The sequence below is a fragment of the Symphodus melops genome (genome assembly GCF_947650265.1).
Source record: "Symphodus melops genome assembly, chromosome: 10".
Taxonomy (NCBI): Eukaryota; Metazoa; Chordata; class Actinopteri; order Labriformes; family Labridae; genus Symphodus; species Symphodus melops.
This window is the reverse complement of record NC_136700.1, coordinates 2,545,368-2,560,692: the sequence shown is the minus strand read 5'-3', so window position 1 is coordinate 2,560,692 and position 15,325 is coordinate 2,545,368. Positions and strand designations below refer to the sequence as shown.

General features: G+C 42.2%; 1 protein-coding gene across 2 annotated transcripts in view; it reads left to right on the top strand.

Moving 5' to 3' along the window:
- Positions 1-15,325, top strand: part of caln1 (calneuron 1) — a 51,074-nt gene that overhangs the window by 16,124 nt on the left and 19,625 nt on the right. For both annotated transcript variants that reach the window (XM_079353666.1, XM_079353665.1), the window contains exons 3-4: positions 1,065-1,208; positions 5,869-5,981. In XM_079353666.1, the coding sequence (XP_079209792.1) occupies positions 1,065-1,208; positions 5,869-5,981 (257 nt within the window). The remainder of the gene's footprint in view (positions 1-1,064; positions 1,209-5,868; positions 5,982-15,325) is intronic.

The following is a 15,325-nucleotide window of genomic DNA, read 5'->3' as shown; positions in this document are numbered from 1 at the left end:
TTTTATGTTGCCATGGGGACCAAACCGAAACGAAATGTAAAACTCGCTCGAGAACACGATACATAGATAAAGAGTCAGAGTTGTGAAGAAGCTCCATATAACAGGTTTGTTTTGAAGAATTAGCATTTTATGCAAGTTTGTAACACTTGCAGAATTTCTCTGAAAAAAAAAAAAAAAAGACAACTTTGAAGAATCACATAACAGGAGAGCTCAGACATTGTATGTTAAAATATTCTTCCTACACACGTCTGAAAGTAAAAAGTAACGTGTGTGTGAGACCTGCTCCCTCTGCCTTGCAAATAAACAAATCTGTTTTAAAAGATGTCTCATCCCACACTGAAACCTCCAGCTGAACCTTACGATGATGAATTAAGCTGCCGTTAAATTGACTCTGTGATGACTAAACCGGTGTTCAGACATGATGCACCTGTTAGCAGAGCTGGAGGGGGGTTGTGCACGTTACGCACAGCAGCATTACAGATATTCTGCGAACACTCTAGAGATTCAAGGACGTTGTCGTCTGAAGGTCAAAGTTTTCATTCTGGCTCCGAGGCAACCCCACATGCTCCTTAAATGATACTCGGATGATTAAGAAAATGGAATATAGTTATTCAACTGTCACATCAAATATTAAAGAAAAGACAAAGAGAATAAAGGGAAATGTGTTAAAGCTGCATTTGTGGGGAAAAAAAGAAGACAGCAGCTGTGACAGTAGGTGAGGAAAATGAATCAATGGGTGGGTTTGATCTTGTTATCTTGAGGCAGTGGTGCAAGACCAATTGGCTAACGGGCAGGCTGAAGCTGGGTCACACAGGGAGGGAGAGGGAGAGAAAGGTGTTAAAACGATGAAGAGCAAGGGGGGACAAGTTAGATCATAGCTGTGAGCGGCGGATTGCTGCTAGCACTAAAGGAATGCCAAAACATGTGCAAGAAAGTGTGCAGGAATAAGACTAACTAATACGGTTCAAATAATCATGCATGAGTGTTTCTGTTTTCTGCAACAAGCAGGAGGAGTACGTGTTGTCAGCAGAGGCTCAGTGTGTTTTCCTTTTTGTCTTTGGCAGAGATCCGGGAGGCCTTTAAGGTCCTGGATCGGGACGGGAACGGGTTCATTTCCAAACAGGAGCTGGGTATGGCCATGCGCTCGCTGGGTTACATGCCCAGTGAGGTGGAGCTGGCCATCATCATGCAGAGACTGGACATGGATGGTGGGTTACATGTACACACACACACACACACACACACACACACACACACACTGATTTAACAGGTGTAAACATTTACTGTGTGAGACAGAATGTCTTCTTGGCCTCTCGTGTTGCATCATGACAACACAACAAAGGTCTCATCGACACGTGACTTTGCAAACCTCTGCATACGTTGACACTTTTCTTCTGTGCTGTCTTGGCTTCGTCAATGCACAGATTACACATCCCACTATGTCAGTCATAAAACATTCATTCCCGCAGGCCTCAGAGTGCACTTCAAACCGAAACACCTTTTGACACATGAGAACCAAAGTGAAACTGATGCTGGGAGCGAACGACATAAGTTATTAAAGATGTTAGATTGAAAAAAAAAAGACGTGCTATTTTAGACTCACCGACATTTTAACAACGGTTATCAAAGAAGGTCAATGCATTGCTGCACTAGTTGAGTCTTTTGGGACACGCATCACATTCACATAACGGCTGTAGAACAATCATCACCATCGGTGACCTTTTGTCCTTGAAGAAAAAAAAAAAAAGCATCCCCTCCTTTTGCATCTTGCAGGCAGCGTTTGTGCAGAGCCAGGTTTGAGGCGAAGCCGGCTGAATTAACTGTGATTGACATTTTATAAAAGGAAGACGCTTAAAATTGCATAAGGCAGGGATTGAAAAATGCAATATGCAAATGTCACATCACTGGGAAAATATTCAAATTCTTCATGCTGCTATCTCAGCCTTTGATAAGTGCTTTCAGTTCCACTGTGCGGAGAGAAACACTGTAAATGTTCAAGGCTGAATATTAAACTTTAAGAAGTTAGACTGCCTTTATTCCTTTTCTGACTCATCGGCTCCACCGTCTCAGGAGACCGTCGCTGCTGTGTGCCTCCGGGCCGGATCTTGTTGCATCGTCTGCTGCCACTTGAAGACGCAGGCGAGGCTGATGAAGGTCACTGCAGCGTTAGTCGTAGGAAGTCTGCAAAGTGTCAGGCTGTTTACTTATTTATCCCCTCGCTTCTTATTGTTGTTTCTGCCTCGGCATATTGGATCGACATTTGTTGGTGTTGTTGTTTGGAAAAGCTCTTTCCCCATGAAGTGACCCGGGTCAACTTGTTTGTATCGATTGATGTCATAAGCGAAATGCTGTGGATTTACTCCATTTAGGCATTATTCAATTTGAGGACTGGCTCGGATTCAACTCTGCTGAATTAGAGTTTGGCACATTAACAAACCGGAGAGCCGTGTCTTTGTGTTTGTTAACGCGCCAAAATCCAATTCAATAAAAACAACTCTGTCAGATCCAGACTTCTGTATCTCTCAAAGGCTGTCGGGTGCAAAGATTTGTCATTTCACTTAAAAGGGAATAAAAAGAGACAAAAGTACATGAAGGTAACTTAAAGAGCCCGACTGTGCTGATTTCCAGCTCTGGCAGCTTTAAAAAGGTTTATGGTGTGAACTCGTCTCTCTTCTTTGCTCACAGAAACATGACTGTAAAAACACACAGCTCCTACTCATTAAAAGAAAATGTGTTTGAGAACATTGTGAGATCAGGTCTTCCTGATGTTCTGTTAAATCCACAGATAGATAGACGTGTCAAACATCCTGCCTGTTGTCTGTTTTTGTTTTTTTTTACAGTAGGCTACAGATTGTGAAATGATCTGATGTGCATGCACGCTGATGCAGTCACGCTGCACACAGGAGAGGACGAGCAGGTGAATAAGAATGGATGCTAATGATTGTATCTCGGCCAAGTGGGCAGCTGTGAGGAGAAAATCCTCTGTCACACGCATCGATTGGCGTCCAGCAGCCAGTCCACCTGATACCCAGAAGATACTGACAGGTTATCTGCTCTGCTCATCTCTGCCAATCCTTGAGATTGTTATTGAGCTGTGCATGTCCTTCACCGGGGAGCTGTGACTACACTTCTTTGTTCCAGATCACAGCACTGCACCAGCCTTGGTTTTTAACGGTGGACGTCCTCCTTCTCTTGGTGCTTACGTCCTTGATGTCGTATTTTCAACACACGACAACTTTATCTTTACCCTTCTATCTTTGCATGTCTCATACTTCCAGAGATAAACATTCAGTTGTTGTCCTCTTCTGACTTCTTCGTAAAGGCAGCAGGATTTTTTTTCCATCCTTCTTAAATAATTCATCATTTCAAGCTGAGACCGTGACGGGAAGAGACCGGTCAAAAAAACGGTCAGGTGGCTCGGACTCTGACAGACACAGAAAGTGACTCAGTGATTTTATGCATCGAGTCGATCTGTCAAAAAACTGCAGAGACATCAAGCGCTGACATGCAGTCATGATGAGCGAAAACAGCCAAATGCAGCTCGATGAGGAAGGTTGTTTCTGTTTGAGACTTCAGTCTGGGTCACCATGCATAACAAAACATTTAGTTGGTCAGTTTGCAGAGTAGATACGACATGAGATTTAGCTGGCATGTTTTCAGACTAATCAGCAAACCAGTTGAGTTCTTTCAGCCTGCATCATTGATTTCTGTTTTTATTTGTACTCCTCTTCTCTGGGAACTTCAAGGAAACACAAAGCAATGACCTGATTTAAACACCAAGTAGCTGCGGATAGAAACCACCAAACAGTCTGTGAATTTAAAATACAGTTCGTAAAGGAAGTTTTTTTAAGGCTTATAAAATGATTGGATGACGAAGTTCACCTGTTTCTAGTGAAGTGTTTTGACCTTTCGAGGAAATCACTGCCCACACATCCAGCAGACAAAAGAGCACACAGCTGCAGTTTTCTGTTTCGGGTCACCTGAAGTTCATTATTTCAGCTTTTTTTAAATCTCTGGTTTTGTCTTCACAAAATTATCTGATGTTTAAAAAAAATTCTTTAAATTTAAAATAAAAATAAATAAAAAAAGTTGGTGTTGCACATTTGGACATAAAACAGGGACTCTAGGCTGGCATGGATCTTTATAATCAGCTCTCAGCTGAGCATGGCTGCATGTTCGTGCAGCCCTCGTTTTACTGAACAACACATGTGCCTTATAGTTCACTCTACATGATTCAATAAATGTCAGGTTACCATATAATTCTCTCTCCCACAGACTGTAATCTGCACACTTGCTCGGTTAATATAAAAGCAGGCTATAGTTCATAGCAGGTGCTGTGCTTCAAGGATGATGAAGTAACTTCAACATATCTTACAGAACCTGACTGATCAGAGCCGATCAGATTACTGAACGCTCAACCATTTTATCTTTTACTCTTTTATTTGATGTATCATCCTTGTGTTTCGTATTCAGTCTAACCAGCAGATCTTCGGGAGAGGATCAGTCTAACATCAGCGTCTCCTTCAGCTCTTATCTATGCTTTAACTCCGTACGTAATCTGTTGCTTGTACTTCAGTTTGTACGAGTTTGTTTCTCGTGTGTACGGGCTGATTCACACCAGTCGCCTCATGAGGGATTAATAAAGTTGTTTGAAATTGAATGTTAGCAGGAAAACGTTGCTCCTAACAGCTGCCTGCTGCGGGAATCAGTGTCAAAGTGACCATCAGGGCTGAAAAAAAAATCTCATGCACACACATGCACTTGTTGAAGCTTTAAATACTCACACTGTGACACCTGCTGTTTCACCTTGAGCCCTTTAGACCACCTTTATCCCGCCCTGTCAACCAGCCATCCAGCTGTCCGGGCATCCTCTGATCTCAGTGCTCCTCCATCTGGCTCATAGCAATGCATCTGCTCTGCTGAATATGCAAGAGCTGTCAGTGACATTAAGCATTACAGTGGCAGCATGCCCCTGAGTCTCCACAGTGGCAACAGGAGAGGGGCTGCAGGATGGGGCAGATTGTGAAGTCCTGCATCACTAAAATCACACTTCTTTTTTTTTTCTCATCTCTTTTCTATAATTGTCTCAGCTGATGCCGAACAGTCGGAGCTGTCGTTGTCGATTTGATTCACCCAAAGTTAGTCCATAAAAGCAGACACACTCTGCAGGGGGAGACAAAGAAACCTCACAGGGATTGTGAAAACTTTCATCTCCAAAAGAGAGATTCCCCGTGAAGCCTTGATCTGCTGCTTCGAACGTGTTGTTGTCTGCAGAGTTTTGATGATTTGTTTTGGCAGCAGCTCCAACGACTCGCAGGCTCCCCGGATCAGCAGAGTTGGAATAAAAACAGCAGGAAGTCCATGTTGTGAGCGATTCAGGAAACTTTGATCTGCTTCACATCCAGTATTGTAGAGCTTGTTTTAACTATCTGTTGTCTCAGTTGCAAATTGAACAGTTTGATTTGAGCGTGCTGTTATCACTCACAGGGTTTAAGTTCCTGCACAAACTGCAGAGACAAAAACATGCACTAGCATTTTTTTTGGCCCCTCCTCTTCGCCTCAGCTCTCCTTTAATGCAGTTACACACAATAAGCTGCGGGCTGTTTGTGCTCAGAGGCACATCGGCTGTCGTTCATTCACCCTCCCTCTCCTCTCACGGGGAACCAGCAGCGTGTGTTCATCTTGTCAGAATCATTTCCCATCTTACTGGGTGGTGTCAAGGCTACAAAGTGAGAGCTGGACTGACGCTCAAATCCAACACAAACAAGGCGACAGGACGGAGGCGACCTGTCCTGTATCGGACTGTCAGCTGGATCTGATGTGTTAATTACAGGCTGTCTCTAATCCCACTTTTTAAACTGCTTTCAGGTGATGGACAGGTGGATTTCAACGAGTTCATGACGATCCTCGGACCCAAGCTGCTGTCGTCTGAAACCAGAGAAGGATTCCTGGGCAGCACAATCGATACCATCTTCTGGCAGGTAAAACTCGTCTGTTAACTTTGCTCAGATCGGGAAATCAAAAAAACCAGAAACTGTATTTCTCGTTTAGATTTATCAACAAAAAAGATAAGAACCACTTCATCAACTTCTATTCTTTATCGCAGACATCAGTCGTGTCTGGCTGGTTACCATGATGCATTGTATTAGAGAAGCAGTGTTAATGCTCCGCCGTCAGTGTGTACCTCATTTCACCTTTTCAATTTCCAACTCTAATTACGAAGCAAACATGAAGAAGCAGCAGGCGCTGTTCGCCAGAAAACAGGAATTAATAAATGACAGCCAATGAAACACTGTCTTCATAATGTTCCAGCTTAAATCTACTTTCATGAATGAAACATGAGCTGCTTTTGTATCAACATGTTTTTTTTGGTCTCATATAAGTCGTCCACTTCGTCCTCTATCTGTGCGCAATGGAAATAAAACAATGTTCTCTGCTTGTCATCTGTTGCTGAGCACTTCAGTGATGTTGTTGAAGCTGGAGTTGAGACTCGAGTAGGTATTCAAAGAAGGATAAAGAGTGACACTTTTATCTTGTCTAATGTCTCTGTGCTCTTTGAGGTCCAGTGCAAAGAAACGTCTAACATGCAGGATCGAGTCTCAACGTGACTGATGAGGGTAATACGCGACTCTGACGGGTGTGTCTTTGGACAGCCTTGAAGGACCAGGAGAGACTCCATGGAAAAGATGCACGTGAGAGTATGTCAGCGTGGCGGGGAAACACGGGTGACTTTGTGACCGGAGAGTGATGGATGTGCAGACAGCAGGAAGAGTGAGAGAGCACGGGTGGGAATGATGACAAATGGAGCAGGTGGGAGGAAAAGAACAGGACATTTTGGCGCTGATAGTAACACTTGGCGAGCCCGTCCTCTTTGATATAATCATGGTGTGACCCGGGCTCTTTCTCTGGGCCGGGAGCTTGTGGTTTTCACCGTGAGGACACAAGTCTTTGGAGGTATAAGAGTCTGGGCGAATGTCCTGCCAGCCCCATTTGGCTGCTTCAGTGACCTTGGCGTGTTCTCGGAGGCTCTTAGCTGGGAGAGTTTCTTTTTATACCTGTCCAAGTCAGATTGGTGGTTGTGGGCTGAGGTTTGCTACGTTTACACCTACCTTCCCCATGTTTCTTTTCTGATAAATTCAAACCTCGACGCTCGGATATCTGAACACCTCATCTGATGTGTGCAGCATCTTCAGAGGAGAGAAACGTAGCAGAACTTGATTTATCATGATTACTTCTCCTCATGCCTCGGGAGGAGTAGCTACTTGAAGGATTTCTGTTTTTGTTAATTGTGAAATGCATGACTCAGCATCTGTGTGTTGTCTTTAATTTGTCACTTGAACTGTTAAAATATTTACTTTAATCTGTTTTTAGCCTGCTGGAATACACGTCGCGTTTGTGTTTCCCCGCTCGTATGAAAAAGAAGCTCAACAATCTTCTTCACAGAGACGAGGTTGATAAAATGTGACGTGTGCGTGTTGCAGAACTGAACATGCAATCAAGCTTTTGTCACACAAGAAGGATGGAAATTCTCTCTGCCGTGCACACACATAACTGTACACGAGGAAAAAAATAACGCTATCTGCTAAAAAGCCCACCAAGCGCTCAGCAAACACTGAATAAAGCATCAGCCTGGACACCTCATGCTGATGCCTCATTATGTCTCCTATTCTGGACACAGCTTCGATGCTTTTATCTTCCCTTTGTGATATACAGAAGAACATAGATTTTCTTTTTGTTTTAACCATTAAAAGACATGAAATTCAGTCTGAGATTTACATATATACAAATTCTGTTTCTGATGTGTTAGCTTATATGAAGCAAAAACAGAGGGGGGCTCGAGAGGATGTCATGTCGAGCTCTTTGTCTGTCGAATAGGATGATCAGTAGTGTTAAAAGACTTCTTAAAAACCTTCTTGGATATTTTGTGAGCTTCATTCATACAGAACATAAATTAAGCTCATCTAATTTTAATCATCCGTCTTCAACAATGAAATCCCAATAAACTTTTTCAAAAGTGACTCAGCAGAACATCGTTGTTTCATTGGGATTCAAAGCAGGCGAAAATTGTTGTTTTAAATCACTTTTTAGAAGCCCTAACAGAAAAAGCCAAGAAGACACAGAGGACTCGTAAAATACTTTTCAGCTATTTAATCGAGTAAAATCCTCCTCAGCTTTACTCTGATCACCCGTCTGCAGAGAGTTTGAATATTCAGCTTTCTCTATAAAACGTAAAATCATGACGAGCATGCGACACCATGCGACGCTGGAAACATTCAGCTGGAAGCTTTTTGTGTTACCTGATTAAAATCCACACATTTCAAAGTGTTTCGCTGATTACATTTTCTTCCATCTGGCATTTTGTGCGATTTCTTACAATCAAGGAATTTAATTTCCCCCCGCCGTGGTTGTCAAGAATTGTCTGAATCAGGATCCAGACTCCCAACACGCTGCAGCTCACTCGCATGATCCTCGTTTTGTGTCTTTCGTCGACCGTGCATGAGAGCGTTTTTGAGTTTGCATTTGCGGCTCAGAGTTTCTCGTTCGTCTAACGTCAGGCTCAAAGTGTCACATCCTCACCAACTGGAGTGATGGGAGATGATTCACTCGCTGTCACTTCAATCACCTTCCTACTCACTCCTATCTGCCTCTGAAAGCTTTGTCAGTGCGTCTAATTATCCGGACCGACCATTTAATCTCACTAATGCAAACATTTTATTTTCCTCTGTGTTGCTATTAGCGGCATCGTTAGCACCGAGACGGCTTCATAAATATTAAACACGTGTGAATAACTTTTGTGATAATCATCTCAGGAGGGATAAATATTACAAATATTTGTTGTAAATAGGTATTATATGTGCAGCGTTAGTGGAGATGGGTGGAGATGAAGGCTCGTCGGAGTTTTTAATGACAGGTCGAAGCCTCTTTGGTTGTACTAATTAAACCCCGAGCAGGATTATGACTCACCCCTCAGATGGTGATTCATGCGAGCTGACCCGAGTGCAGCGAGGTGCACAGAAGCTCTGAATGACACCAGAGGAAACACAGATTAAAGGAGCGCTTAAACGCCTTTTGCTTTTCAGAAGTCATCATTCATAACTCGTCAAACACGGCGCCATTTTTGGTCCGCTCGAGATTCATCACACGGATTCACAGCGTGGAGAACAGACTGAGCTGCTGCTGCTGCTTGTGTCATTATCCCAGATACACACTCTCTCTCTCTTTTTTCTTACTCACACTTTCATGATTATTTCCTGTTTATTTTTGTTCTCGCTAAAAGTTGAAATTAAATGGGATTGTGTCCAACACAAAACCAACTTCAGGAGTTTCTCTGAAACAAATTGTTCCAAAATCAATACTGTGATTTCATCCAATAAAACTCACTGCAGTGTATTTTTTTCTTTTTCCAACCAATCGACCCAGTGAAGTGGATTAAATTATGATTACCAAATTAGTTCATCTACATGTTTTAATCTTGACCAGTTCAGTTATGGACATTAATATGATCTTACATTGTTCAGTGTGATGGATGTTGTTTCTTTCAGATTCACAGCGATATTTACCGTTTGATTTCGTCTCTGTCAGCGACCTTGTGCTAAATCGAAGTTAACAAACCTTTGAGTTAAGCTCGTGATGAGGAGGGGGCTGCAGAGTTTGCGACACATAAACCGACACTGACTGGCACCACTTGAGTCGATGAGCAGAATCTCGGCTGCTCCCTCTGGAGCTAAAAATGGCTTTTAACAAAAGGCTTCCTTTAAACAGATGCAGGTTCTCCTCAAGACCTGAACACAGACTTTGATGTGTAAAATCACTGAAGCTCCCTGACGAATTCAAACTGAATCTGAGCACCTAAATTATCCACTGTTCCTGATAAACTCTTTTGATTTGCTGAATAGAGCCTTTTTTCTGTCAGGCCGCTTTTATGTTTTCCTTACAAGTTGTAAAGATCTAAGAAAATCAAAGCTGGCTCCTCGTCCTCTCTCAGTCTGAAGAAGACTTAAAGGGGCACGGGGTGACTCCATGTGTGTTATGTCTGCTTTCTCTTTTATGCTGCTCCTCTCTCATATCTCTCCCCCTCCTCACTTTGTCTCTGGAAACATAAAAAACACAGAAGCAGCAGCTTGTCTCTGCAGGCTCATGGTTTGAATGGTCTGCTGTGAAACTCTACAGGATTTGAGCTCAGCGTGCAAATTGTAGCCGTAAGTCGTCTAAGACAAATGCAACGTGATGAAATATATTACATTGTACTTTTGTTTTTTTGTCTGAGGTTGTTGGTTGTTTGTGATCAGAGATCTTCACGATGAATCTTAATTCACATTTCTGTCGGTGTGGCAGCAGACGACTGATGAATCTCTCTCGTTTGTTTCAGAGAAATGTTGTTTATCTCGTTCTCTCACAATAACAATGCTGTTTGTTGTTTTTTCTTCCTGTGATCAAGAGTCCAGTACAAGTTATGTCACTATCACAGGACACCAGCCGTGTTAGGTGAACGAGGTGAACGAGGTGAGATCTCAGGGAAACAATGAGTCAAATCAACATGAATAGATGTTTGTCTGCTCCGGGCTTCCGTACTTTGAGTTCATTGTTTCAGCAGTTTTTATTTTTTAAGACTCTCCTCACATCGACCATTCAAGTGTCGTCCTTGTTTGTTTGAAGTGTTTGTCTCATTATGGATTTACATTATTATATAAAGCTGAGTGTGTCTCTGTCTTCGTTTTGAGACAAAGAAAAAAAAAAAAGGATTTAGTGCTGGTGTTTAATTCAGTCGTAAGCCTTCAGTATGAGTCAGCTCTCTCTCTCTCTCTCTCTCTCTCTCTGTATTAAATTGACCTCGCAGCGGGGTAAAGAATAATGTCTTATACTTCCTCTCTCATATTCAAACCTCTGCTCATCACTTATTCATGAAGTTTGGAGTTTACCAAATGTTGACAAACGCTGAAATATTCAACACGGCCCAAACCAGACGTTTCTTTATTCAACCCTCAAAATCAAAAGCATGTTTAGAGTTTGTGATACATATTGGAGTTTTAAGTTCGGGATGACGTGGTGGAACACTCGTCTTGTTTGCTCTTTTACGAGCGTTTGAAAAATGGATTTCAAATGTGCATTGTTCTGCAGAGTCTCTCTCTCTCTCTCTCTCTCTCTCTCTCTCTCTCTCTCTCTCTCTCTCTCTGCTGAGTCTTGTTTATTATTGACTGGAGGTTTTAAGACTTTGAAATGATCGACGCTCGTAAAAGAAGATGGAGCACCATGGGGAGCGCGTTGGAATAAAGTTAGTTATCACCTCGAGGACTGTCGTCTGCTTGTTGTAATAAAAATCGTAGGAGATCGATGTTGCTGCACGGTTTCCGGGTGTGTCGACGTCGTGTTTGTGGGATCTGTAACATGAGAACCAAGGGGCCTCTGTATAATAATAAACAGAAGAATCCATCACTTTTATCTGAACTGATAGGATCCTGACTGAAACACGACCCAAAGGAGATTTTAACAACCTGCTTTGTTAAGCTGCTTTTAACTTTGGTTTTCCTGTCTCAGAATCACAAGAACCTGATGGGTTTTTTTTCCGTCCCTCCTATATTCAGTCATTTTGGTGCATATTTAAATAGCCCATAAGTTAGTACTTTATACCTGCCCATTTTCATTCACCTTGCCGTGTGACTGTACGCGAGCAGACAGGAACCACCGTGTGATATGAGATGTTTGTTTGAGCGAAGAGGAGGGGGGGGGCGAAACAACCTGCGGAGAGCCGAATGTTTACCAGCAAATATCCCCGAGGCGACCAAAACAAAAACATATTGTATCGTACTCCACCGAGTTATAACAATATTCCAACTCTACTTAAATAAAAATCGATACTCTCCCGTCTCTGCGGCCCAGCCTCGGCTGTTTTCTTATCTCTCATATTTCTCTAATAAAGAGCACTAAATGCATTTAAATCTGTTGTGAAATCAATGTCTCCTCAGCCGGAGGATGAACAACATTTAAGGAGCGAGCTGCAGCTGTTTCAGAGTTTGTTCCTTTTGTTACCTTGTAGTAACAGTAAGTACAGGGATCCATGTTTTTAAGATGTCTGTGACGTTAGATTGTGTTTATCGATCACTCTGCTCTGAGACGTGTCAGATTGACCACAGGATCACAGATGGCTGCTTTTATCAACAAGCTTTTAGAAAAACATGGCGTCAGCTGATAACCCCCTCAGCTCAGCAGGAGCCTTCAGCGTTGTGAAGCCAGTTTCACCTCCTCTCTCACCCAGAACCAACGATTCGAAGGTGTCTTCAGCTCAGACAATGAGAAGAACGTTTCCCCCAAACCGTCTAATAATTCTCTTTTTTGTGTTTGTCCCTGAAGTGTGACTGCGAAGGAGTGAGCTTGTTGTTGTGTTTACCTTGCACTCGTGTGTCCTGCAGGTAAACCGCAGCCAGGAGAAACGACTGATTACAGGTCACGTAACTTTCTGACACAACAGCATGAGTGAGTTTATTTTAGAGCAGCACTGTAATCAGCTCTCGTACTGAACGCCCACGCTGACTGAGATGTGTTATTGCAGCCCTCAGGAGGAATATTTATGGAAAAATAAATTCCTTCATGCAACAACCGAGTGGAATTGTTCATGTCTGATTTTCTTGATGCATCTGCAGGTATTTATTTAACACTTTAGTTTTGGCACAGAGTAACGTTCCCGTGAAGGGAAGTTATTGCTCGGATTAAACTTTTGTTTTGAGGAGGAGACTGTACATCATGATCGTATAACTTACCCATCAAACATCGACATGCCGACTGATTAAACAAGAACTGTAACCAACATTTAATACACTTTCATTATCGTTGTTGTAAATGCAAAGAGTCTAAATGAAGGATTTAGCATTAATACACTGAATGTTAAAGTTTATCTTCACTCAGATTCTGACCTGCTCTAAAATCTTTGTACGTTTCTTAAGGTTTCTGGATTCACAGAGTCGTTAAAATAATTCGCACAGAAATGTCAAGAAATGTCAGGAAACACTTCTTTTTTTTTTTTTTATTTTAAGCTAATGAGGAGAACTGGGAGATTCGTGTGATGTGGAGCTTAGAGTGGAGGTTAGATTTCAGGGAAAAAGGGACACAAGAAGGAGCGAGGATTTAATGAACAGATATCACGACGACTTCTCCAAACAAACACGACGGGTGACACGTCTGTGTTTGTTTAATACGTCGTCGTGTCAGAATAAAAGATTCCTTTTTAAAATCGTTTGTTTGCTATAAGAGGGAAGCCTGTTTTAAGGACATCACACACGTCAGATGTGTTTTTTAATGTGGTTTAAAGCTTTGTATCATCACTCCTGACAGTCAGACACATGGCTGTTTGACTTCTTTGGGTTTTTTTTATTCATTGTAGGTCTTCGCCCTAAATCAGGTCCATTCATCTTCCCCTCGTCTGTCCTTTGTGCAGGGCACAGTGTGGCATCCGTAATGAGTTTCAAACAAGTGTTCAGTGATGAATAATACATGCTCACTTTGTGGAGAGAGGTGAGTTCATATTTGAGTCGGCCAGTCTAATGTTAGCCTGACACTCCGGAGGTAATTTAAATAAATCTGTAATGATGTGTGCTGGGGATCTTTAGGACAAACAGATCAAGGATCTGATGAGTCCCGGTGATATCGACACCTGAAGCTTTAGATTATCGAAGGTGTCCAAGCTGTGTTTGCTAACGGAGCCGTTCTCGGTCAGCTGACTCGTCAGGAGGGATGATGGGAGATGGAGGGGTTTCCTCACTGAGTGCTTTTCATCAGGATAAAAGTCTCTTGAGTTTATTTCCCTCATATATATTTCTTACAGATATATTTAAAATATTTATATCTGATTGGAATAAAGACATTTCTACTGTTCATCTTTTATCCCTTCGTGTATCACAGCCTTTCGTCTTCAAACTGAAGATTTGTGTTTTACAGTCACGCATGCGAGGGTTTGGTAACAAGGCTGAAAAAAAAAACACACATTACAGAAGCGCTCTACGCTTCTTCAGCATTTTGTATTTCAGCCTCAATGATTTGATTATTTGCTTTGTTTGTTTCGACCTCACAAAGATTTTGTGATTTCTTTTTCTTGTCCAAAAAAAAAAAAACGATTGTTATGCTTTAGATTAAAGTGTTTGTTTTAAACTTCCCCCGTCATACTCGTCTTACAATGTTTGGATATTTTTCCCGTAACCATTTGGCAGCACACGGTAGATAATCCTTTATTGATCCCTGAAGGGAGGAGTTGCAGCTACACGAACACAAGAAGCGAGTAGATCAGAACAGATACAGAATAAAAATGATGAGATGCTAGTTTTAAATAACAGAGTGAAGTGATCAATACAGGATCATTAAAACGATCTGTGACATGTTCTGATTCAAAGTCTAACTTTGTTATTGATATAAGGTGAATTAAATACTATTTACATAAAATCTGCCTTCAGAGGGCTCTCAATCAAAACAATAACTAAAGATGGCGTTAGCTGGTGGGGAATCATGGGAGTTCTCTCTGCTACTCTCGGCTTACACTGTTTAAAAATAAAAAACTTGAAGGATGAGTTTAAAACGTTGATTCAGAACTGTAATTGTCTCATTTTTTGTTGTAATTTATAAAAGGTATGTCAATGTGTGGACGTGGTCTGATTATAATGATTTGGCTTTATTGAATCCAAATGTCCTTGAACACATTCAGACTTCAGAGTCTCTCTCTCTCTCTCTCTCTCTCTCGCTCGCTCTCTCTCTCTCTCTCTCTCGCTCGCTCTCTCTCTCTCTCTCTCTCTCTCTCTCTCTCTCTCGCTCCATGGCTGAGTGAAAGCTTTCAGTGACTTTATGTTTGTCACTCAATGACGCCTGTGATTTGAACTGCCACAATAATCATCTTTTTACAACCTCATTGGTCACACAGATGATGGAATAATTCAAATCTCCCCCCAAAAAAAACTGAAACTGCAGAAATATCCTTTTATGGAACTGCTGACGAGTGTAGTAGTGATGCTCGGAGCGGGTTGCGTGAGGAGGGTCGTACGTTTCTGACAAGCGGGTGCTCGGTGTCTGATGGATTTGAGGCGTCCGTTCGGGAGGAAAACACACTGTACTCGCACTCACATGCCTGCTGGAAGAAAAATCTTATTCCCTTTGCCAAGCCTGGTCTTGAATAGCAATGAGGGTGGCACAGAGATGTGGCACCAGGCAAACTTAATAAACACCCACACACATGCACACGTCCTCCCTTCACTGCCATCACGTAGTCTGATATACTTTGAGTATCGGCCCTGTAATGTCCTCAGATTCTAGCGCGGAGGACGGGCGGTGAATTATGGAGGATGATCAA